The following is a 23,112-nucleotide window of genomic DNA, read 5'->3' on the forward strand; positions in this document are numbered from 1 at the left end:
CGGGGCCTCCCCTAGCATCGGGGCTGCACCCTGGGCGCGGTCCCAGGGCGGGTGTCCTCAGGGTTCTGTCTCGGCCGCGACTCCAACTGCAGTCCCCACGGCAGGAAGAGACCCAGGCCCCGGATGGAAGCCCACGAGTGGAGCCCCCCAGGTGGACCGGACCGTACCTGCCGTCGCGTCGCCTCGCCTCGCCCGGCCCCGCTCCCGCCGCGACCCAACCCGGCCACTCCCGGACCCGTCGCCGCCTGGCGTCTCTTAGCAACCCTTTCTCGCGCCTGCGCCCTCGCTGAGGTTCCGGTTCCGGGGCGCGCTGCAAGATGGCGGCGGCCGGTGAGGAGTCGGAGGCAACGGACTGGTAACTCACACACCCCCCCCCCCAGTACGGCTGCCCCGCAGTCCCATTCCACTGGGGCCGGTGGCCTCACCCCCGCCCGCTCCCCGCAGGGCGCTGCCGCCGGAGGTGGAGGTGCTGGAGTCCATCTACCTGGAGGAGCTGCGGGTGGTGCGCGGGCAAGGCAGGTACGTACCGCTGACCACGTATCCCGTCCTGCCCGCCCCGGGCCACTGCCGCTCAGTTCCGCCTGCCCCGCAGGTGCGAAGCGTGGGAACTCAGCATCACCCTGCACCCCGCCACGGCGCAGGACCAGGACTCCCAGTACGTCTGTTTCACCCTGGTGCTCGCTGTGCCCCCACAGGTAGGGTGCGTCCTCCCCGCCCCAGCGTTCCCTTTCCCCCGCCCCGTGCCTTTCGCCTTTCTTGTTGTGCTCTGGGTGTTTCTTTGTTTTTTCCTAGTATCCCAATAAAGCTCCGGAAATCTCAATCAAGAACCCGCGGGGTCTGTCAGATGAGCAAATTCACAAGTGAGTGCCGGGAGGGTGATTCCTCCCTCTGGAGGCCTGGGAGGCAGAATGGTGGAAAAGCCTTCCTCAAATTCACATGGCTCCCTGTGGCCGATGAACAGCTGGATACAGGTCCCTAAATCCCAGGGACCTGAAGCTATTGGTCTTACTTTGACAGAGACAGGACTAAGCTGAGTTCTTGGGCAGCCCATTGTTGCCATTGTGCTACTGTCCTTGGTGCAGCAGAGCGTTTGCAAGGACTGCCATCAGATAAAGGAAGTCCAAGATTCACTAGAAAAGAAGGGTGCTGGCTGAGCTGGAGCCAAGGCAGTCAGCAAATCTCTTCTTGCAAGTCCTGTGAGGACAAAAGCCTCCTGAGCCCCAGCTTCTGGGGAGCCAGAAGAACATGAATAAGTTTGTGCATGTATGCCTGTCCCACGGTGCAGGCAAAGCCTAAAGGCCAGCGGTCTGTTTCTTCCTGTTGTCATCATGGCAGGATGACAGGTACGTGGGACAGTGAAAAGGTATAGCTAAACTTATGTTAAGCATTTCTGCTGCTTTGCTGTAGAATTTCCCAGACCCTCAGAAGCATCGCTGAAGTCAGGCTGGGGACAGAGGTGCTCTATGAACTGATTGAGGTGAGAGTTTGGGAAGATTGGGGGTGACCAGCTACAGACACTGGTACCCGACTGCCAAAGGGGTGCGGCAGCCCTGAGCCCGTGGGCAGGCCAGTGGGTAAAATGTTTTCCTTAATGCTTCCACAGAAGGGGAAGGAAATTCTTACTGACAACAACATTCCTCATGGCCAGTGTGTGATCTGCCTCTATGGATTCCAGGTACGCATGTGTCTCCTGGCCCTGCAGGCTGGCTGGGAAGTGAGGTAGGAGAATGGAGAGCCAAGACCTCAAAGCCTGAGATATTGACTAGGGTGTGCCTCAACAGCCCCATGCTTCCTGATCTGTAGGTGAGCCTGCTGAGCTTAAACATTCCTGAGGTGATACACAATACTCTCCCCATCAGCCTGAAGATGACCATATACAGAAACAGGGCAAAGGGGCAGCAAGTGATGCCAGGGTGTCTCTAAAGGAGTGAGTAGGGGCTGGGGATAGTTGCTGGTGCATCTCAGCTTCCCTGTGTTGGTCACACCTCACCTGGAGTTCAGCACACAGGCAGTCAGGAGGGACTGGAACGCATCTGTGCAGGTGCTGAGGTCTCTAGGACCAGGGAGCTAGCCTTGTCTGGGTTGCAAGGAAAGAGGCAGTGCCTGCCTAGGAAAAACACATTAGGTGGGAAGATTGCTGCTTACACAGGAACACATGCAGAGAAATCAGTCACCAAAACTTTGCATCTTGACATTAGGAGTGTTTCTCACACTCGGAACAGGAGGCAGTGTCATGGTAGGGCTTGAGAAAGTAGAGATGAAGCCCAGCAGCAGATGTTGTGTGGCTCTGCCAGCAGTTGCCTTAGTTCCCCATTGCCAGCACTGATGTGGGAATGAAAACCTACCTCAGCCCTATGCTTGGAAAGCCTTTAAAGGTGCCCTTTGCTCTCTGCAGGAGAGAGAAGCCTTCACAAAGACCCAGTGCTACCACTACTTCCACTCCCACTGCCTGGCCCGCTATGCCCAGCACATGGAGGAAGAGATCCTTATGCAGCAGGAGGAGAGAGAACAGCACCTGGCACTATCCCCCAAACAGGTACCAGGCCCTGGGCTCCCTCCCCTCGCACCTGCACAGGCCCTCATGACATATCCATCATCCCCTTCGTTACATGGAGCAATCACTGCATCATCAGTGCTGTGCCCATGCTGAGAATCAGAATGGAGATTAGACCAAGTGATCTCCAAGGGCCCTTTCCAACCAAAATCACCTCATGAGCTTTTAGTACTTTAGCAGCTGGTTTGTTGTATCTCTGGGTCAGGGCCTGCTGTGTGAGGGGCAGGGAAGTCACACCTTTGGACTCCTGGAAACAGAGGAGTTGGAAAAGAGAGTTCCTTCCCTAATCCTTGAACTGCAGGGTTTTGCAGCAGGATAAACATGATCACCTGTATTCGGGGGTGATAAAACCTGCCCAAGCAGGCGTTGAAATGGTGTGTCAGGTCCCACTGCAGTGCTTGAGCTGGGTTGCAGCCAGGGTTTGGTATCACCTCTTGCTTCCTGCAGGAAGTCTGTGTGCAATGCCCTGTGTGCCGGGAGACCCTCATCTATGATCTCAGTGCTCTGAAGGCAGCACCACCACCGCAGCACCCACTGGTAAGAGATGGGGCTCACGTGCCCACTTCAGCTTGGGCATCATAACAGATGAATGAATGTACACTGTCAGGTCCTTCTAGATGGCCCATCCAAAGGACAGTTCACAAAACCTAGCAGTTCTGTCTCTTAGATGTGTCCACAAAGCACATGTTTGGTTGTATCGCCCTGAGTCTTGAGCAGATGTGCTGGGGGAGAGGTGATTCTGCCATGGACAATGTCTCTGTATTCACTGGGACATAATCAGGGTTGGGAGAGTGACCTACGTGTAGCTGCTCTGTATCTTGTCCCACAGCAGGACATCCCAAGGCAGTCACTGCATGAACAGTGGGTCTGCACCAGCATGCTCTACTACTATCTAAGAATCCTAGCTAAGAATAGCTCTACCGCTGTTCCTAGAATTGTAGAATGGTTTGGGTTGGAAGGGACCTTAAAGACCATATAGGCCCTTGGGCAGGGGCATCTACTAGACCAGGTGGCTCAAAGCCCCATCCAACCTGGCCTTAATTTCCCTAAGACACAAACAAAACCCCTTAATTTGGAACCAGAGCACACGCAAGTTATGCCAACAGCTATGCCAGTGTACACAGATTTCACGTGCAATCAAAGGAGGGTCTGGGGAGTTGCTTTTAGCACTGCCAGCTGCTGATCCATGCTACGTGTGGAGAGAACCCTTAGCCTGCCTTGCTTTCTGTCGTTCAGGAGCCATACAAGCCCGATGCCAAGACACTACAGCATCAGGAAGAACTGCGCTTAATTTTCAAGAGACAGCAAGAGAAAGGGGGCATCATTGACCCTGAAGCAGAGAGGAACCGTTACTTCATTAGCCTCCAGACGGTATGGCACTGGGCACAGGGGGGTCCTGGACTGTAGGGCTGAGCACTGTCCTGTGCTGTGGGACTTCCCTCTCCCTTTCTTCAGTGCTGGTTTCTTTCTTTCAGCCTCCAGCTGCTGTTAATGCAGGCCAAGCAGGCGCTGCCCCTGAGCTGCCAGTGGGTGCAAGCACTGTGGATGTGCCCCAGCCACCTAGCCAAGCCTCGGCTCCAGAGCCACCCAGGGTACCAGAGGGCAGGGCAGAACCCAGGCGGCCCGAGAAGCCTGCTGTGCCTAGAGAGCAACAAAGTAAGAGGGAGAGGTACAGAGGGGAGAGGCCAGGCCCCAGAGGCCAGGGGAGGCAGTCATGCAGTGCTGTGCAGGAGCCAGCAGAAGAAGCAGGTCATTTGCTCCATGGCTCCAGGGGGCCCAGGAGCTTCAGCCACAGACCAGAGCGGCGACCTAGTGGGAAGCACAGCCAGGAGTTAACAAAGCCTCACAGCAGAAGCAGGGCTGCTGCCTTGGCTGAAAGAAAGGAATTGTGTCCTGAAGGTCCCTCACCAGTAACAGAGGCAGTGGACTTGAAAGAGGAGCACCGTGATGTGGAGAGATGGACCCCAGAGGAGGGGACTGAGGCCCCGTCCAGGGAGAAGAAACTGGTGTTCGACCACAGAGCAGCTCCCAGCCGGCAGGGCCACCACAGGTCCTGGGATTGTGGGAGGTGGGAGAGGTCCAGAGCCCAGGAGCATGGTTCCTACCCCAGAGTGCCAAGAGGACAAGGGACATTCAGGCCCAGTGGACGACAAGAAGCCCATCTTGAGAAGGAGAGTGGCTCCTAGCAGGAGTGGTGAGGAACTGGGCTGGGGGCGGGGGTGGTATTTCTGGGAAGAATAGTGAAGTTTTGGTGGAGCAGTAGCAAGCAGACACTATACCCCTTGGGAGAGGGATGAGGCAGTTAGCATATGGTACAGCTTGGGACAGGCAGTGTCCCTAGGATATGTGCAGAGTGAAGCATCCTGACATGACCTGTCACCAGCATTGGAGAAGCTGAATCCTGACAAATCATGTCAGCGTTGGTCTTGGAGGACCCAGGGGACAGAGGAAGCCTTGACTAGGGACATGCAGCCATTATCCCTGTATGTGAGCTGTCAAGAAACATGCATACCTACAGAGCAAATGCGCTGAGCTCAGCACAGTGCCACAGCAGAGCCAGAGTTGTGGCAGGACCTTCCCTGGAAGTCAGCATCCCAGCAAAGCTGCAGTGGTGCCAAGTGATGAGGCTGTGCCAGGGCAGCAGCCTGGAGCTCAGCTTGCTGTATCCCCCATTCCTTCCTAAAGCACCTTCTGAACTGCTGTCTCTTGGTGATAGTATCGCTTCTGCTGCAGCCCTGACTGCTGTTCAGCTGCTTTTGTGCAGGCAGAAGCTGATGGGAGAGACCTGGGAAGAGCCCTCTGCTTTGCAACCTCTTTTGGGATCCCCGTCTAATGCCATGCTGCTCTTGGAGCTCACCATAGTTTAGAGTGAAGACAAGCCACAACGTCTTGGATATTCTTACTCACTTTCATCTTCAAGCTGACCCTGCTTCAAAGAAACGGGGATTTGTTGTTTAAACTAATTTGGTGCAGTTACTTCTGCTGCACAGATTTCAGCAGTGTCCCACTCCAGAGCTGTGACGGGCAATCCCAAGCCTCTGAAGTGGGATACTGCTATTAAATTAATTTGTTGCTTCTTTTCCAGAGCCTGCTCCCTTTGTTTTCCCTGCCCTCTCTCCCTCCTGGTCTTTGCTGTTCAGAGCAAAGGTGTGATCCCTGGTGTTGCTCACTGCCCTCCCTGCTGCCTACACCTGGGGCCAGGGCAGGGACCTTCCCCTGGCACTCCTGGGTGGCTGGAGGTCTCCATGGTCCCTGCTTTGCCCAGCTCACTGTAAGCTCCCTGTCTCACAGTACTGATTCCTTCACGCTTGTTTGTGCCTTGTGCCCCCACCACTCTTGGCCATATGTGGATTGTTACTGTCTTCCTCCTCCTGCTGAGTGCAAAACTGGCCATGCTACAATGGATGTGCCAGAGCTTTGGGCGAGATCCCTGGGAACCCAAGGGCTGATGCCAGCTGGGAGGGCATTTGTGCTGCATCTGCCTGGCTGATCCTTTGGCACATAAAGGGTGCACAATGGGATCCTTGGATGGGTCTTTCTCACCCTGCCCTGTTCTTCACACCTGGCCTTGTCCTTGTGCTGCTGCTCAAGAACCTTCTGTGCTTAAATTTCCAACACTGGCCTCTCTTCAGTCCTGATGCTCGGAAGCATTATTTTTTAATTCCCCTCCTTGTCCTGGGCTTGGGGATCTCGGCACCAGATGTTATGCCTTGCTGGAAACAAGGACTGAGCCCTTGCTCCTTGAAGAGAGCCTTGATTTTGCTTCAGTGCTCACTCTGTCCTTGTTTCACCTGGGTTCTGGGTGAGTGGCCTGTCCACACTTGGGTGAAAAGGTACCAGCTTTATCTGATGTTGGTACTTGTGCTGCTGCCTCCTGCCTTCACCTGTGAAGATGCTGTGCTCCAACAGAGGCGTACTGGAAGAAACACGGAAGATCTCTGCCCTTTGCTGAAACTCCTTGGCTTCCTCAAGTGAGCCAGCCTTACTCTCAGCAGGAAAGCTGCTGGCCCCAGTGTCTGGAGCATGGGAATTCTGCCTTGGAACTCAGAGTGAACTTGGGAAACTTCAGTCAAATGCCAGAGTGGGGAGGTGTTTTCCCTCAGATTTAGGAAGGGCTCTCACCTTTTTGACTCACTGCTGTCAGCGTGGAGCAGAGGACAGTTTGCAACAGTGCATGGAAATGAATTTGGGATAAACAAACCTCTGGGTCAGGTCAGAGGGGAGGAATGGAGCCTGCACCCTGCCCTGGAGCTCCCTGCTTGGTGTCCACTGTCACCTACCTCATGGGGCTGTTGTGGGACTTTGCTGCTGAAAGCACTTGGGCTGGGCAGAAGTGCACCAGTGGCATCTGTAGCATTACCGCTATTAAAAGCAAGCAGAGTGAAAAGATGTGTGTGCTCTTGTGTAGTGGCATCATGCCTCTCTGGCTCTCCTCACCAGTCCCCTGTCCTCCTGAACCACCATGAGGCATTCACCAGGCACAGGCCAGTTTTGATGGAAGAGGCTGGATCCAAGCAATTGGCCTCCTTGGGACAGCTGAGCACAGGGTTTGAGATGTCAGCACCAGCACCCTGCTCCAGGAGCCACACAGGGTCACTAGAGACACACATGCACACACACCCCATGCTCACAACATAAGCCTTTCACTTGTAAAAGTATTTTAAGTAGGGTTGCATCAAAGCAGCACCTCTTTGTGCTGAACTTCAGCCAGGTGCCATCACCTGGGTTCTTTTTTGTCGCCACATGCTCTCAGCTTTGCTCTTGACCCCACAAGGCAGAGCCAAGAGTTGGGCTGAGCAGCAACGCAGTTCAGGCTTAGCGTGGAACCAGCTTCACCTGCCCCACCAAGCTCACACAGCCCCCAAAGTGAGAACATGAACACAGGGCTGGCTCTGGGGAAGCCGATTTCAGGACTCTGAAACAGGGTCAGGCTGTTTTGTTCTGTTGGGTCAGCATGCACACCCCAGCTCCATGGCGCTGGAAGGAAGCACAGAACCTGCCTGCTCCTCGACTGCATTTCAGGCACCCATGGCTCTACCTGCCCATCCAGGACCTTTGTTCCTAGCAGAAAGAAAACCCAGTGACAGGGAAAAGGCTGTGAGCCTGCCAGCAGTGAGACAAATTCCTTCTTCAGCCATGCAGGGCCTCTCCTCCTTGAAGCAGCAGGAACCTCCAACAGGGATTTCTGCACCTTGCACAGGGCTAGCAGGGCTGCAGAAATTCATGTTGGGGTAAACATCAAGCTCTTGGGAAGATATTATGTAACCAAAGAGTTTCATCTGCCCCCACATGCAGGGGGGCAGTAGCTCCAGGGCCCCATATTTCCTCTAGCAGGGGCGAGAGTCATGCCCACCCAGGAACAATGTCCAAGCCAATCCACAACTTGGCATCACAACCCAGCAGGGCAGGAACTGTGCCACCAGCCTGCAGCCCAAGGGACAGTGAGCTGCTTTTTTCTGAAACACTGGATCTGCAGTACTGGCTGTGCCAGGCCCTGGTCAGGAGGGCACTGGACCAGAAGCTGGGGCAACCAACAGGAGAAGGGACCAGAGAGCCAAGAGCCATGTTGAGCACTTCACAAAGGATATTCACAAACCAGTGAAGACTTGTTCCGTAAAAGACCAGCAGCTCTTTAGCAGTCCAGCACTCCAATGTCCTGCCCCAAGGAATACCTCCTGGGGCACCCCCCACGCTGCTCTGCACCCAAGGGGATTAACATCCAGGAGCCCTGGCAGTTTATGGGAGATTTCCTCTCCCTGCTGCAAGGCTGGCAGCTCTGCCTCTCATGTTTTAATAAAAAGCCAAGGCATTGGATGGGTAGAGGTGAACAGAGACCTGGCCTGCATGGCTCGGCAGCTTCATGGCATCCCAGGATGGTCACATCCTTGTCCCAGTCCTTTCAGTGTGGCAGGGGAAAGCTGGCCTCTGATCACAGCAGGATGGAGCGTATGTTTGAAATGGCTCCTTCAGGGTCCATCTTGTAGAGCATGAAGTGGCCCTGCACCTGAGCAGCGCTGATCTGTTTCGAGGCCTCCAGCGCCTGCTCCGCAAAGCGCTGCGCCGCAGCCAGCGGCTGTTCAGGGTAGAAGCGCTGGAACATGCAGGTGAGCTGCCAGTGGGAGCAATGGCCCACATACTGCTTAAGATCCACACGGCCGGGCCGCACCAGCGCTGGGTCCAGCCTGCCAAGAGATATGGGTGCCTTGAGAACCTTAGCAAAGTGTCTCTGCACAATAAGCACAGACCATGTCCTATCTGCAAGGTGCTCTGCTCTGTGAGACAGTAAAGGTGGGGACAGGTTTGTCCCTGGAGTCCCAAGGGGTAAAATCAACCCAAAAGAAGCGAGTGAGCTGAGGAAGGGCTGACTCCTCAGGAAGAGGGCAAACATGCCCTGGGAAATAGCTTTGCCCATCTCTGTCCTCTGAAAAACCTCTCAAAAACCCTCTAGGCCAGTTCAGTCCAGAGCAAGCCAAGCACAGCATCTGGGCAGGTGCTGTGAGCCCGGACTGCATCCTGCCCACCCAATGGGCTGTACACAGGGCCAGTGTTTCACTCACAGCATGGTCACAACCCCAAAACCTATGGGCAGGTACTGCTCCTGAAGAGCACAACCATGGTCTGAACAGCAAGGAAACATCTGAGGCTCCAGCAAAAGGGATCCTGATTAGCAATCAAGGGATTTGCATTCCAAGGGAGGATTCAGGAAACCTGAACCCCCAGTCCTCATGTGACAGACACAAATAGCTCTCTGTAAAGCCCAGACAGGTTTCTCTGTGCTACCCTCCCTGTTTCCTGCCAGAGGGCAGCTCTGACCTGTCCACGTAGTTAGTGGTCATGAAGACAATCCTGGCCTCTGTGGAGGCCACACCATCCAGTGCATTGAGGAGGCCACTGAAGGTCAGGTGCCCCATGCCTTGGTATGCAGTCGGGTCTGTAGAGACAGAGGTGTATGAGATCACATCCATTGGACACTAACCCCACACAGCCTTGTGGACCACCTCCCTATTCACCTGAGGCTTAAGACAAGCTCCTTGCTCTCTCCTTGCCCTGAGGCTGACCCCTTGCCTCCCCTGCCCACCTGAACCCACAAGAACCCAAAAAGAGAATGAGGGGAAAAGCCATCTCCTTTCTCCTGCTGAAAATAGCTGAGCAGGAGTAATGTCTTTGCCTGATAAAGAACCCGAATTTCCCTTTGTATAGCCTAGCCAAAACTGGGAGTGGTCCAGCTCAGGCCTTGAGGCCCCAGAGAGCTGCCCACTCTGCTGGTGCAGCAAAGTAGCCCAGAGTCCAAACCATTCCCCATCACAGCTGGCAAACCTCCCTCCTGCTGCTGGACCAAGAATGGGGGCACCACTCACTCTCAGCAGCAAGGTCCCGGCTGATGAAGGCAGCATCCACATCCTCCAGCAGGATGATGCTCTGCTGTGGCGCCACGCTCAGGAGGTGATTGAGCCGGTCATCAGAGAGGCTGCGGTCACTGAGGCTCAGCAGGCAGATACTGTACTGCAGCTCCCCGGCCAGGGCTGTGCTGGGAAGGACCCAAACCACAGGGGTGAATCATAGCAAGAAAGCCCAGAGCAGAGGAAGAACCAGACCTCCCTTCCCAGCAGCAGGAGAGAGGGCAGAGGCATCCTCTCCCAGCAGGGATCAGATATGGGAGGTAGGTGGGAGCCCCTGCTCAGCCCCCTGGTGTCACAACAGCACTGTGCCAAGCAAGGGTGTGAAGGGCTCGTCAACCTAGACTTGTCACAGTGCCAGCAACGCAAACACCTACATCAAGCACCACAAAGGAGGCACGGCCCTCTCCTGCATTTCAAACCCACCAGAGACTGCTGTCTCAGAGCAAGCAGCTGGAAGGAAAACTCCCGTTAGCCAACCAGTAATACTCACATGAAACTGCTTTTCCCGCAGCCAGGAGGACCATATAGCAGGTAGCCTCTTCGGTAGGGGATTCCTAGGAAGACAGGGTCCTTTTAGGAATCAGCTGGGTTGCTCTGAGCACACTCCCCCAGAGTTGTGGGCCTGTGCTCAGCACACCCAGAAGATACAGCAGGTGAAGGCAAGCAGCAGAGAAAAAAAACCTCTCTGCAGCTATTTCCAGAGAGGACCACGGGCATCCTGTCCCACCACACAGCAGTGTCACAGGTGGTGAACTCCGTGGCTTACCGTGATTTCCAGGACTGGACTGAGCCAAGGGGAGTTTGCCCCTCTGTAGCCCCAGGCCTGGGCTCACTTTTTTGCAGGATGTACCCAAAGTGTCACCCCACAGCCATGGCTGCAGGGAAGGCATAAGGAGCCATGATAGTGAGGACACCACACCAGAACCTTGCCTCTGTCGCTGTACCACTTGGGGTTGCTGATGAACTCCTTCACATCCTGGACCAGCCTCTCCGACACACCTTCCTCCAGCACCACAGAGCTGAGGGGCCGGCGGCGGCGGGGGAAACCGAACTGCCGCCACTCTGCCCCCATGGCCGTGTACATGACTGTCTTCCCCTCCTGCTCCTGCAGTGCCAATTCCCGGGCTGCAGAGAGAGCAGAGGGGACAGGTGCCAGGGAAATATCTCCTGTAGAGCCCTGTGCGTCTCCAGGGAACAGGCTCTTCCCAGCAGGACCTCATGCAGCTCCTCTACAGACCTTCCTGCAGGATATTGAAGAAGATCTCGCGGTTGGTGCCCAGCGCAGTGAAGGTCACAGACTCCCAGGGGGTGCCCGTGTTCAGGTCGATCATCTGCTTCTCCCGGTTGCGCTCAATGCGGATCCACTTCTTGCGATACCTGGGGCAGAAAGATGGCTGGGGACAGTGGCCCAGCACCACTCACTGCACCCAGCACGGTTCATGCATCAAGAACATTCATCTCAGGTAAAGAAATAACCTCACACTGCTGAATACAGGCTCCTCTCACCACTCTCAATCTCCAGCTCTAATCCAGACCCAAGGAGGACACAGGATCCTCTCTGCTGCCTTCACAGAAACCCCAGGTTGGACTTGCCTTGCCAAAATGAAGGTCAATCCCCAGAGTGCTTTCCCCTGCCCTCCCTTACCAGATGAAATGGTCCCCAGGGCTAGGCACGAAGTCGAATTTGGTGCTGACGCGCCCGCTTTCATGCTGCAGGTATGATGTCTCCACGCTGAGGTGCTGTGTGTGCTTGGCATGGTGGGAGATCCAGTTCAGCAGCCAGTGGTAGCTCTTATCACTGCTAGGCACCTCCAAGGTGATCATATAATGGCGCCTGAAAGCCACCAGCCCAAACTGGGCCCCTTTACGGGCAAATGCCAGAGCTGTGCCCACCCCGACAAGGCCGAACCCAGCCCCAAAGTATGGGTTGTCCTTCAGGGCTAAGACAAAGTCAGAAAAGGGCATTGTGGGAAGTTAAGTGGTTCCTGTTCCACACCATCTGGTCTCTGTGCTCCAAAAACAAACCTGTGTGGGAAGAGAAGGATGGAATGGCAGCAGGAGACACAACTGATCTGCAGTTCCCTGGCTGCAGGCCACTGGGTGAGACAGGCAGGAGAGAGCTGGAGGTTCTCAAACAAGCACAGGGACACCTCTTGCTTCTTCAGCCATAACAGCATCCCCAGAGTTTTACGCGATTTTATTCTTTAAGCAGCTAGAAATCATGAGCATTGCCATTATTTAAGGTTTATTGTTTTAAAAAGATGAAGTACATCCCCAGGCTGAGTCCAGAGCCTGTCCTTTGTTGCTGGCAGGGGGCACATGGCTGTGGTGGAAGGAGAACCTCCACGTCTGGATAAAGGGCCCCCACTGTATGCTGAGGAGGCTGGAAGCTTCCCTAGCTCCCTCAGCAGGGATCTATCAGACACAGGAGGTGAATGTGAGCCTCTCCTGACGGGCACACAGACACGCTCTGCCCCCCCCGGCAGGATCCCACCTCCCCTAGAACAGGCCCTGACCCCACAGCGTGGGCTCCTTCCCCAGCCACAGGCCCATGGCAGGGTCCTCCTACCGCAGATGGGCCTTCTCCCCCGCAGCCCCTGCGGGACACCAGCCCTACACCGGCTCTCCTCCACAACAAGGGCCCGGGCCCAGACCCACCCGCTCCGCTCACCCCATGGCTAAGGCGCCTCTGGCCACGCCGCCCCTCACCTCCCCGCAGCGCCGCTCTGGCCCGCGTCGCGCCGCTCTCTATGGCCCCGGCCCTCACTTCCGCCCAGCGCCGCTTCCGCCCGGCTGCCGGCTCCGGCAACGCAGAGTGGCGTCGGGCGGGCAGCGGGGCAGAGCGGAGCGCACAAAGGGGGACGCTCCCGCCCCTCGGCGAGCACCGTCGACATGGGGCGGAGATATCGGGGCCCGGCTTGAGGCCGCGGCCCGGGGCGGCGGGATAGGCCGGGGCTGCGGTGCGAAGGGGTTGGGGCGCCGCTAGCCGTGCGGCGAGCCGCGGTGGGCACCTCCTCGCTGGAGGCTGGGGCTGGGGCTGGAGCTGGAGCTGGAGCTGGGGCTGGGGCTGGGGCTGGGGGCTGGGCCCGGGGAGCCAGCCCTGGCAGCGGGGCTCGGAGCAGGCCGAAGGCAGGTACAGGGCTCCTTGCAGCCCCGCCTCGCCGGTGGCAGTGGGTTGTGCCGGTAGCCCGCTTGGGGCTCAGCAGAAGGGAGCCGGCATTAAGATACCCCAGTTCATACCCTGCCTAGGAACTGGCACGGCAGGCTGCCCGCCAAAATCCCGTAGCGCCCCTGGAGCTCTGCATTGTCGCTGTTTAAAGCACTTTCTTCTGTTTCAGAGTGAGAGGCTGTGCTGCCCAGCACCAGCCAGTGTCCAGTGGCAATGAGCGCAGAAGTGGCTGTGTCTGAGGGTGCCAGCAGGGAGATGGAGGCCCTGTGCTCGGAGCTGCTCCTGCCCACATCAGGAGAGGCAGGAGCTGTGGGAAGCTCCGGTGTGGCCAGCACCAGCCCGGCCAGGACACCCCCGCTGGCTGCCAGCCAGGACTTGCTGCTGGCAGAGGCATCAATGCCCGGAGAAGGGGTTCATGCTGAAGGAAACAACGTGGAAATATTCATTGAGGCAGTGGCTGGCAACATGGCGCTGAGCAACCCGGCCAGTGCCACAGGTATGGGGTGCAGGGAGGGCCCCATGGCAGTGAATGGAGGGAGAGTGTGCAGGTGGGGAGAGGGGGCTATGAGAGCTCTGTGCAGGGTGAGGGGGTCGTGCTCAGCTGTCAGAAGGGACCAAGCAGAGATCTCCACCCCAGACTACTGTCCTCAATATGCTTCTCATCTTTGTCCAGAGTGGGCATGTCCTGCTAGGAACGGGGCCTTGCATCCCTGTGTGCCCCAAAGGTCCTACTGGACAGACCTGGTTATTGTGGTCACCTGGATGTGGGTGGTGCTGCCCCCTCTCTTATGGGAGATACCCTGAGATACCCCAGGAAAGGGGAGTGCTGAAGTTCTTCAAACTGTAATTTGTGGTAGTAGCAGTTTATCCTCTTTGTCCAGAGCTGGAACTGAGCTGCCAGTCCTAAGCTCTGGGCCTGACAAAAACCCTTTCTTATTGCTCACCGTTTGCTGCTTGCAGAGGTGCTGGTCAAAGTGGTGGAGCTGTATTTCTGCGAGAGGTGCGGCCAGAGCTTCCCAGAGGCCTCCCTGCTGTCCCACCACCGGTGCCTTCTCCGGGCCTCCCCGCAGCATCTGGAGCTGCCTGGGACACTGTTGGCTTCTGCCAGCAAAGGCCAGAGTGAGCCAGTGGGCCCGGAGCAACCCAGAGCTGGCACACAGGAGGGCTGCACTTCTGAGTGCCTGCTGTGCCCTGTCTGTCAGGAGGTGTTCACACAGCCCAGCGAGCTCAAGGAGCACTTCAGGACACACCGTGCCCCACTGGGAGCCCTGCCCTGCCCTGAGGAGGGCTGCTGCTTCACCACAGAGGACCGCAAGCAACTGCGCAGCCACCTGCGCCGCCTGCATGGGGCCTCCCCTGTGTCCTGCTCCTACCGTGCCTGCCCGCTTCTCTTCCCCAGCCACCCCACCATGGAGCAGCACCACCGCACACACTTCCCCTTCCACTGCAGCCACTGCGACTTTGTCACAGCCAATGCCAAACTCTTCTGGCAGCACAGGAAGGGCCACGCTGTGGAGCCTCCCACCAAGACACCTGAAACTGGTGCCCCCCCTGATTCAGCCCCCTACAGCCTCGAGCAGCGCTATGTCCTGCCATCAGGTATGACTGGGTACATTGTTGGGGTCTGTGAGTACTGCAGAGGATGACTATGTCCATGCATCCCAGTTGCAAATTGGAGGAGTAGGGGGTGAGGCTGTGCTGCTGGAAGGCCATGGAGCCCTGTGTTCCTTCCTCCCTGTGGCATGGATTGTGTCCTCATCTCAGCCAGGAGGTTTTTTACATGTAGGGGTTTGGGTGCCTGCCTTTTGCCTGAAGCCTGATGATCTCTGTCTTTCCCTACTGAAGCAGCAGGACAGGAGGAGACAGGGGACTGTGACTCTGGCTGGGAAGCCACTGCAGCAGAAGCCAGGCCAGCAAAGCCTGCAGGCACCAGGGAGGGCTCCTTGGAGGGTCAGAAAGCATCAGGTGGAGAAGAGAACTCCGACAGTGGTGAGAATGAGTCACCGGAGGAGGATGGCGAGAGCCCATGCAAAGGTGAGGCCAAAGAGGATGAGAAAGCAGCCCCTGAGAAAAACAGAGTGCCACGGACACAGCATTTCAAAGGTAGGATGTTGGGCCCTACCAGGAGCTGCCTGTATTGTGCAGAAGCAGTACAGCCTCCAAACTGGCAGGGAAATGTGGGCCAAGCTGGTGGGCCCTGCGGGTTCTCTGCTGTCCAGCAGCCCCAACATCTCCTGCATGTACCAGTGCATTGTTCCAGCTGCCCTCTGCCCAGTCAGACACATCCCTTCTTTTGCCCATCCATAGCTGCTGCCAAGTGCAGGCAAAAGCAGCCAGAAGTGTGCCTGGCTTTGGGGACCAGGGGCACACAGGCAGGCATGATTTAGGCTGTGCTTTCCTTGTGTTGAACTGGAAAGAGCTCACCTGACCCATCCTGCTATGTGATCATATATGTGTATATACCCTCCCCCTGGCACAGCTGGATCAGGGAGAAAACATTTGCCTGTGCTCTCCCTTCCCTGCTGATGGCTGCCCCTCCTCTGCTGTCACAGGGGATGTCATGGAGGGCTCAGAGTACCTCTACAAAACCCACATGTGCCCTGAGTGCAAGCGGTGCTTCAAGAAGCGGACGCATCTGGTGGAGCACCTCCACCTGCACTTCCCTGACCCCAGCCTGCAGTGCCCCAGCTGCCACAAATACTTTACCAGCAAAAGCAAACTGAAAATCCATATGATGCGAGAGACAGGTGAGAAGACCCATCGCTGCCCGCTCTGCCGCTACAGCTCGGTGGAGAAGAACGCCCTCAACCGCCACATGGCCAGCATGCATGAGGACATTTCCAACTTCTACTCGGATGTTTACACCTGCCCTGTATGTGATGAGAAGTTTCGGCTCAGCCAGGCCCTCAAAGAGCACTTGAAGACTCACAAAGCTGAGCCCAAGAGGCTGAGCTGCTTCCAGGAGGACTGTGACTACTGCGTGGAGGACCGGAAGGAGTTTGTCCGTCACCTCAAGGATGCCCATAGCATCAAGGCGGTGGAGTGCAAGTACCATGCCTGCTCGCTGCTCTTCAGCACGGCTGAGGCCATGGAGGCTCACAGAAAAACCCACTACGCCTTCCACTGCCAGCAGTGCGACTTCATCTGCTCCAACAAGCACGTTTTCCGCAAGCACAAGAAGCAGGGGCACCCAGGCAGCGAGCAGCTCCAGTGCAGCTTCTGCCCCTATGCCACTTTCAACCCTGTGGAGTTTCACGACCACGTGGGCAAGATGCACGCCAATGAGAAGATCCACAAGTGCAGCGAGTGCACCTTCGCCACCGCGCACAAGAGGGTGCTCATCCGGCACAGGCTGCTGCACACGGGTGGGTGTCTGCTGCGGGCATCCTGAGAGCCAGGGTGGGATGGGGAGTCCTGTCCTGGCTATGGGTGGGCAGACAGGGCTGGGTCAGGGCTCCTGGGTGCTATCACTGGCTCTGCCACCCTATCAGTGGCTCTGCCACTTCAGCCTCAGTCACTTGGCTGAAGTCGTGGTGTGCCCCCATCCCTGCTGTTATCCCCCAGCTCCTGCTGAGAGGAGGTAAACTACGTTGCTGTATCTGGTCATCATGCTGAGGATGTTCCTGTGTTACATGTAGGAGAGAAGCCTCACAAGTGTGAGCTCTGCGACTTCACATGCCGGGATGTGAGCTACCTGTCCAAGCACATGCTGACCCACTCTAATGACAAGAACTTCATGTGCACCGAGTGTGGCTACATTACCAAGTGGAAGCACTACCTGAACGTCCACATGCGCAAGCACACTGGAGACCTCCGGTAGGAACCCTGGCTCCTCTGGCCTGCAGCATAGTCAGGGCTCCCCAGATTCTGCTCAAGGGGTCTGCTGCTCTGGGCTGCATTGTGTGCCAGACCCTTGTGCCTGGGGGATAGCTACAACCTGCTCTTCCTGGCAGATAAGTGTGGTCTTTCAGCTTGCAGGTTGTTGCCAGCATGTTGCTGTGGAGGCAAAGCTATTTTTGGTGTCTCTGCCTCTAAGGAGGTGTATTAGCATATCAGTGCAGCTCTGAGTCTGGGTTCATGGGCTCTGCTGATGTCTGTGGGCCAAGGCCAGCTTGGGCATATACAGGACTCTGCCAAAACATGTTTTTCTGTATTATCGCCTCATTTGAGTCTAGTCTGCCTCCAGGACACTGGAGTGACAAGTGGGGGAGTGATATGGTCACTGTATGGACTATTCAGAGAATCTATCTCCCATCCCCAGACTGGGGTTGTAAAGTATCAGGAGTGCCAAGGGCTACAGCAGGGAGGAATTGCCTGTGGTAAGAACTGCCTTGACAGCAAAGGTCAGATACGGCAATCCAAACAGAACTCCTTCCCCATATGCCTGCGATAGGGAAGTGGAGCTTGGCATGCCTGACAGGCTCAGTCTGCCCCAGCTCCTCATGCTGCCTGACCAGTTCTGCTTTCCCCACAGATACCAGTGCAACCAGTGCTCGTACCGGTGCCACCGTGCTGACCAGCTGAGCAGCCACAAACTGCGGCACCAGGGCAAAAGTCTGATCTGCGAGGTGTGCGGCTTTGCCTGCAAGCGCAAGTATGAGCTGCAGAAGCACATGCAGACGAAACACTTGCAGAACTACCAGGTGCCTGTCTTCCAGTGCCAGTACTGCACTTATCAGACCAAGTACAAGCAGGCGCTGCTGAACCACGAGAACTGCAAGCACACCAAGCAGAAGGAGTTTCGCTGTGCCCTCTGCTCCTACTGCACCTTCAGCAACACCAGCCTCTTTTTCCACAAGCGCAAGATTCATGGCTATGTTCCTGGTGACAAGGACTGGCTGGAAAACTATGCCAGCAAGGAGCTGGAGATCAGCTCACCTGAGGCACTTTTTGGCTATGAGCTTGGTGCAGCCCTGCATGTGGATGCCAGCACACCCCTCGCTGGCAAGGAGCAGTGGGCAAAGGCAAAGCCATCCCATCTGGAATCTCAGGGGAAAGAGGGCTATCAGCAAGTACTCATGCTGCCCCTCCTTGGGCAGGATGCCATTCCACCAGAGAGCAGCAGTGAGGCAGAGAGAGATATAGGTGAGGGGGAGCAGAGCTGTCCCACAGCTGGTAATACCCCAGGAGATGACTGTGTGCAAGGAGACACTGCCACAGGCTCAACTGAGCTCACTGCTTCGGGAGATGGAGCAGAGAGCTGCACTGTACACTTGGAGGCACTGAATGTCCCATCTGAGCCCCTCCTGGAGCATTTGACTGAAGAAACCTGTGCAGCACAGCCAGAGAGCGTGGAAATGCTTTCCTGCAAGAAGCCTACCACAGCCTGTGAGATGCTAGGCTCCCGGGATGACCTTGGCTTGGAGGACAATGACAATACACTTGAAGGCATCCCAGATTTTGAAGAAGAGGAGGCAGATGTACAAGAAGATGAGGCACTGGGGCTGGAGGGTAGCACAGAGGCAGGAGACAGCCAGGGAAAAGATGCCCTAACGCAGGCCACAGGCCAACTGGAGGGGCCATGCTCAGACCACCACAAGCTGGTGACAGATACCGAGATGAGAGAGACCAGCCAAGCTGAGCTACCAGGAGCCTGGCTCTGCATGCTGAAGACAGCAGAGCAAAGCCATCCCCCTGTCCCAGGGGACATGGTCACCTCTATTGATGATGTTGGCTCTGAGTTGGCGCTGAAGGCTCTGCGGAAGCAGGACAAGGAGCAGGCGGAGACACTGGTGCTGGAGGGCAGGGTGCAGATGCTGGTGGTGCAGTCGGAGAGTCAAATCTTTAAGTGTGAGAAGTGCTCGTACATCACACGGAAGGAGAAGTCCATGTCCCTGCACTTTAAAGCCAGCTGCCACAGCCGCCGGGCCCCACTCGTGTGCTGCGAATGTGGCGCCAGCTTTAAGCAGCAAAGGGGGCTCAACACCCACCTCCTCAAGAAGTGCCCAGTTCTCCTGAAGAACAGCAAGATCCTCAAACCATCTGGGCAGGAGCCACCTGGACTCTGCCAATCTGCTGACCAGCCTGGTGATAATGATACGGAAATGGCAGAGAGCAAGAAGCGAGGCTCAGAGGAATCTGAGCATGCCAAGAGCCCTTGGGAAGCTCAGCTGCTTCCTGATAAAACACAGGTAACAGGCAGTCCTTTGGCTGGGGAATGTGCATCGGGCTGTCCTGCCCCTGAGAGATCTCTGCCGGGTGACAGCACAGAGGTGGCAGGAGAGACTTCCCAGCAAGGGGATGGGGCTGACCAAGATGGAGCTGCTTGTCCCCTCCAGCCTGGGAAACCCTTGGAGAAATACCGGCTGGAGGGAGGGAAGCTGCACTGCAACGCCTGCTCCTTTGTGTGCTCCCGTGTCTCCACCATCACCTCCCATGTGGAAGATGGGTGCCGAAGCCTAGAGCAATTCTGGTGCTCCCTGTGCCCTGAGGCCTTCCGCTCCCAGCGGGCCCTCAAGAGTCACTGTACTGAGAAGCACATTGTGCATCCTGGGGAGGATGGATCCCAAAGCACTGAGCTTCCTGAGAGGGACCTGGCCAGCGCTGAGACAGGCCAGCCCAGTGAGCTCCTGCTGGGTGCAGCCCCTCTGAAAGCCACCCTGCCTAAGAGGAGACGTTTCTCTTGCCCCAGCTGCCCCTTCACGTGCCACCAGGAACGGGCCATGAAGACGCACAAGAAGAGGGGCTGTGTTTCCCTGGGTGAGTTCCGCTGTGCGTCCTGCCCCTTCACCTCCAAGGTGGCCAAAGCCCTGCGGCTGCACCGCAAGCTGCACCGCAAGCATTACAGCAAGCGGCCGCAGCTGCAGTGCCGCCAGTGCGAGTTCACCTGCAAGCAAGCCCGCTGCCTGCGACAGCACATCCGCATCAAGCACGAGGGGGTGAAACCGCACAAGTGCCGCTACTGCGAGTTCAGCACCACCCGGCGCTACCGCCTGGAGGCCCACCAGTCCCTGCACACCGGCGTGGGGCGCATCACTTGCAGCATCTGCAGCCAGACCTTCGGCACCAACTCCAAGCTGCGCATCCACCGTCTGCGGGTGCATGAGAAGACACCCACTCACTTCTGCCCGCTCTGTGACTACAGCAGCTACCTGCAGAACGACATCACCCGCCATGTCAACAGCTGCCACCGTGGCGAGCTCAACTTCGGCTGCTCCCGCTGTGAGGCTCGCTTCAGCTCCGAGACAGCTCTCAAGCAGCACGTCCTGCGGCGGCACGAGGAGAAGGTGTCCCACGGCTGCCCCCGCTGCGGCTTCATGTGCCACAGTGAGGCCACGCTCAAATGCCACATACAGAAGCAGCACCCGCACCTGGAGTGCAGCACTTGCAAGGAGACCTTTGCCACGCGGGAGGCGCTGGAGGAGCACAAGACGCAGCATTTCAGCCACCGCTGTGAGCTGTGCAGCTTTGCAGCCAAGGAGCGGCAGCAGCTGGTGCGGCACTACATGGAGAGCCACGAGCCGGCCACCCCCCAGGACAAACCCCTGCACTGCCCCTTCTGCGACTTCGCCTGCCGCCACCAGCTCGTCTTTGACCAGCACATGAAGGGCCACGGGGGCACCCGTGTGTACAAGTGCTCAGACTGCGAGTACACCACCAAGAACAGGCAGAAGATCACGTGGCACATCCGCATCCACACCGGCGAGAAGCCCTACAAGTGCCACCTCTGTAAATACGCCTGTGCTGACCCCTCGCGTCTCAAGGTGAGGGCCCTGCTTGGGGATGTATCCTACTGCATCTACATGGGTTGGGGGGGGGAGGGTGTCCAAACATGGGCATTTGGGGAAGAAGTAATTTCCAAGGAGTGATTTTGTCCTCTGTCCTCTTCTGTGGCTCATACAGGAATAAGAGGTGAGTGGGTAAGACTCACATGGGTACCATTTGTTTCTTCCTTGCTCCCTGCTGTTGCAGATTAAGGGGAAAAGGAATTTATAGCAAGCAGGAAGGTGGGCAGCTCTCTGACTTTACTACTCATCTCACTCATGTCTCTGGTGTCCTGTGTGTGCAGCCTTGCACCGCATGAAGCCAAGTTTGTCTGCCTGCTGGCTTGCAGCATGCTCTGTGGCAACAGTTAGACAGTGCACGGAAAGCTCAGCTTTCCTGCAGGCAGAGAATTTCTGTAGGGGATCAGCATCCTCCCGTGTGGTAAAGGGCCTTTCCTAGAACAGGAGTGCCAGGCATGGGGTAATGGAAAGGAAAATGGTCTGGTTTTGCTAAAAGAAATATTGACTTTTTTAATGGCCAGGCTCAGCTGGAGCCCTCTGGGACCGCGTGGGCAAGGCTGCGCAACATGCTCAGCTCAGGGCTTGCTCTGTTGGTCTGGGGCTTAAACTGGACTTTGTCTTTAACACCAAACAGGGGAAAAAAGCCTGTGCCATCCACAGGCTGGGACAGGAGTATGAGCATTTCATCCTGACCTCACTGTGAATCTGCCCCTGCCCATAGTCTGCCAGGCAAACAGACAACCCTCCTTGCCCCTCACAGTTTGAGATGTCACAGCTGTCTTTGAGCGCCTCACTAGCATCCCAGAACCCTGCACATTCCCAGGGCAGGGAAGTGGCCTCATCCTAACCCTGCCCTCTTGCCCTGTCCCCAGTACCATATGCGGATCCACAAGGAGGAGCGGAAATACCTCTGCCCTGACTGCGGCTACAAGTGCAAGTGGGTGAACCAGCTCAAGTACCACATGACAAAACACACGGGTGAGCGGTGCCCACTGGGGACGGGCCGTGGGACACCAGGGAGGGTGTTGGGGTTGTGGGAACCTCTGCTACGTGCTTCCTTTGCCACAGTGTTGCAGCTGGAGGCAGGGGAGGACAACCAGCAGTTGGGAGTAGCCCACTCCCGTGTGTTGCTGGGTCAGGGACAGTGGCCTGGGGCAGGAGGGAAAGTGGGGTGGTATGGACCCCAGGCACCACGTGGTGCCTGCTGAAACAATGGGGACTGATGCTGTTACAAGGGATGGTGAGACCTACGGGATGGAGGGCACCATCCCCTCAATCCCAGTGCCATCCCCTTCCCTATCACCGCAGGCCTAAAGCCGTACCGCTGTGACGAGTGTGAGTACTGCACCAACCGTGCAGACGCCCTGCGGGTGCATAAGGAGACACGGCACCAGGAGGCTCGCTCCTTCATCTGTGAGCAGTGTGGCAAGGCCTTCAAGACCCGCTTCCTCCTCAAGACCCACCTGAAGAAGCACAGTGAGGAGAAGCCGTACGTCTGCAATGTTTGTGGGCGAGCTTTCCGCTGGGCGGCTGGACTGCGCCACCATTACCTGACCCACACCAACGAGCACCCCTTCTTCTGCCGCTATTGCCCCTACAAGGCCAAGCAGAAGTTCCAGGTCATCAAACACATCCAGCGGCATCACCCTGAGCGCGGGGCTGGCGACCCCAGCCAGGGGGTGGGCAAGGACCCCAGCACACCCACTGTCCACCTCCATGCTGTGCAGAGGGAGAGACGGGCTGAGGAGCCCCACTGCATGGAGCAGGAAAGAGGGTGCCCCACAGAGAAGGGTGGTACTTTGCAGTGAGGCCAAATCCTGACTGCTTTAAGGTCCTGGTTGCACAGGCCTGCTGCAGAGATGTATGTGTGTGTATAGGCATATATGTATATGGGTTGTAAAATATGCAGCTGTATAAAAGGAATCTCTCAGCTCCTTTTAATACTGATTCTTTGGAGCCCCGTGCAAACAGTGGGCCAGGTGCCCACAGGGAAAGAGCACAAGCACAAGCCCAGTTCCCTGTCCCCCAGCACCACTGTACCCAAACCAAAGCTTGCCTGTCACTGAACAATTTATTAGGTTGCTTACAGAGGAAGGACATGGCAAGGGTTAGTAGGAGCTGGGGACTGTGATGGGGCTTTGCAGGCAGCGAGGACCAACTCCTTTCCCAGCTCTACCCAGCCCTGGGATTTGTTCTGCTCCAGCCTTGCTCCCATGGCTGGGGGGGATCAGCCCCTGTGGCAGAGCTGGGGTGCTGTGCATCATC

General features: G+C 56.8%; 3 protein-coding genes across 7 annotated transcripts; 2 read left to right on the forward strand and 1 right to left on the reverse strand.

The window, feature by feature from the left end:
• Positions 1–220: 220 nt before the first annotated feature.
• RNF25 (ring finger protein 25) lies at positions 221–5,640 on the forward strand. 2 transcript variants are annotated; one of them, XM_057430205.1, is made up of 10 exons: positions 221–355; positions 445–519; positions 593–695; positions 793–860; positions 1,408–1,477; positions 1,604–1,675; positions 2,396–2,536; positions 3,002–3,091; positions 3,791–3,925; positions 4,030–5,640. In XM_057430205.1, exons 1-10 carry the CDS (start codon positions 318–320, stop codon positions 4,738–4,740), a joined length of 1,503 nt encoding a protein of 500 aa, XP_057286188.1. In that variant the 5' UTR covers positions 221–317; the 3' UTR covers positions 4,741–5,640. The 2 variants fall into 2 exon arrangements, with proteins under 2 accessions (XP_057286188.1, XP_057286189.1); XM_057430206.1 differs by lacking the exon at positions 1,604–1,675.
• A 2,454-nt stretch (positions 5,641–8,094) lies between these two features.
• On the reverse strand, positions 8,095–12,783 carry LOC130610376 (mitochondrial chaperone BCS1). 3 transcript variants are annotated; one of them, XM_057430209.1, is made up of 8 exons: positions 12,664–12,783; positions 11,600–11,979; positions 11,192–11,331; positions 10,885–11,079; positions 10,445–10,508; positions 9,913–10,082; positions 9,368–9,485; positions 8,095–8,736 (listed from the first exon to the last, which is right to left on the reverse strand). In XM_057430209.1, exons 2-8 carry the CDS (start codon positions 11,917–11,919, stop codon positions 8,484–8,486), a joined length of 1,260 nt encoding a protein of 419 aa, XP_057286192.1. In that variant the 5' UTR covers positions 11,920–11,979; positions 12,664–12,783; the 3' UTR covers positions 8,095–8,483. The 3 variants fall into 3 exon arrangements, with proteins under 3 accessions (XP_057286192.1, XP_057286190.1, XP_057286191.1); XM_057430207.1 differs by having other exon boundaries at positions 9,913–10,077; positions 10,880–11,079; XM_057430208.1 differs by lacking the exon at positions 10,885–11,079.
• A 503-nt stretch (positions 12,784–13,286) lies between these two features.
• ZNF142 (zinc finger protein 142) lies at positions 13,287–22,788 on the forward strand. 2 transcript variants are annotated; one of them, XM_057430195.1, is made up of 8 exons: positions 13,287–13,619; positions 14,084–14,722; positions 14,969–15,226; positions 15,676–16,488; positions 16,762–16,939; positions 17,598–20,826; positions 21,720–21,825; positions 22,156–22,788. In XM_057430195.1, exons 1-8 carry the CDS (start codon positions 13,337–13,339, stop codon positions 22,653–22,655), a joined length of 6,006 nt encoding a protein of 2,001 aa, XP_057286178.1. In that variant the 5' UTR covers positions 13,287–13,336; the 3' UTR covers positions 22,656–22,788. The 2 variants fall into 2 exon arrangements, with proteins under 2 accessions (XP_057286178.1, XP_057286179.1); XM_057430196.1 differs by having other exon boundaries at positions 14,972–15,226.
• The last annotated feature ends 324 nt before the right edge of the window (positions 22,789–23,112 follow it).

Source organism: Pezoporus wallicus, unplaced genomic scaffold, assembly GCF_028554395.1.
Source record: "Pezoporus wallicus isolate ANWC-B61680 ecotype Strahan unplaced genomic scaffold, APGP_CSIRO_Pwel_v1 contig_5261, whole genome shotgun sequence".
NCBI lineage: Eukaryota > Metazoa > Chordata > Aves > Psittaciformes > Psittacidae > Pezoporus > Pezoporus wallicus.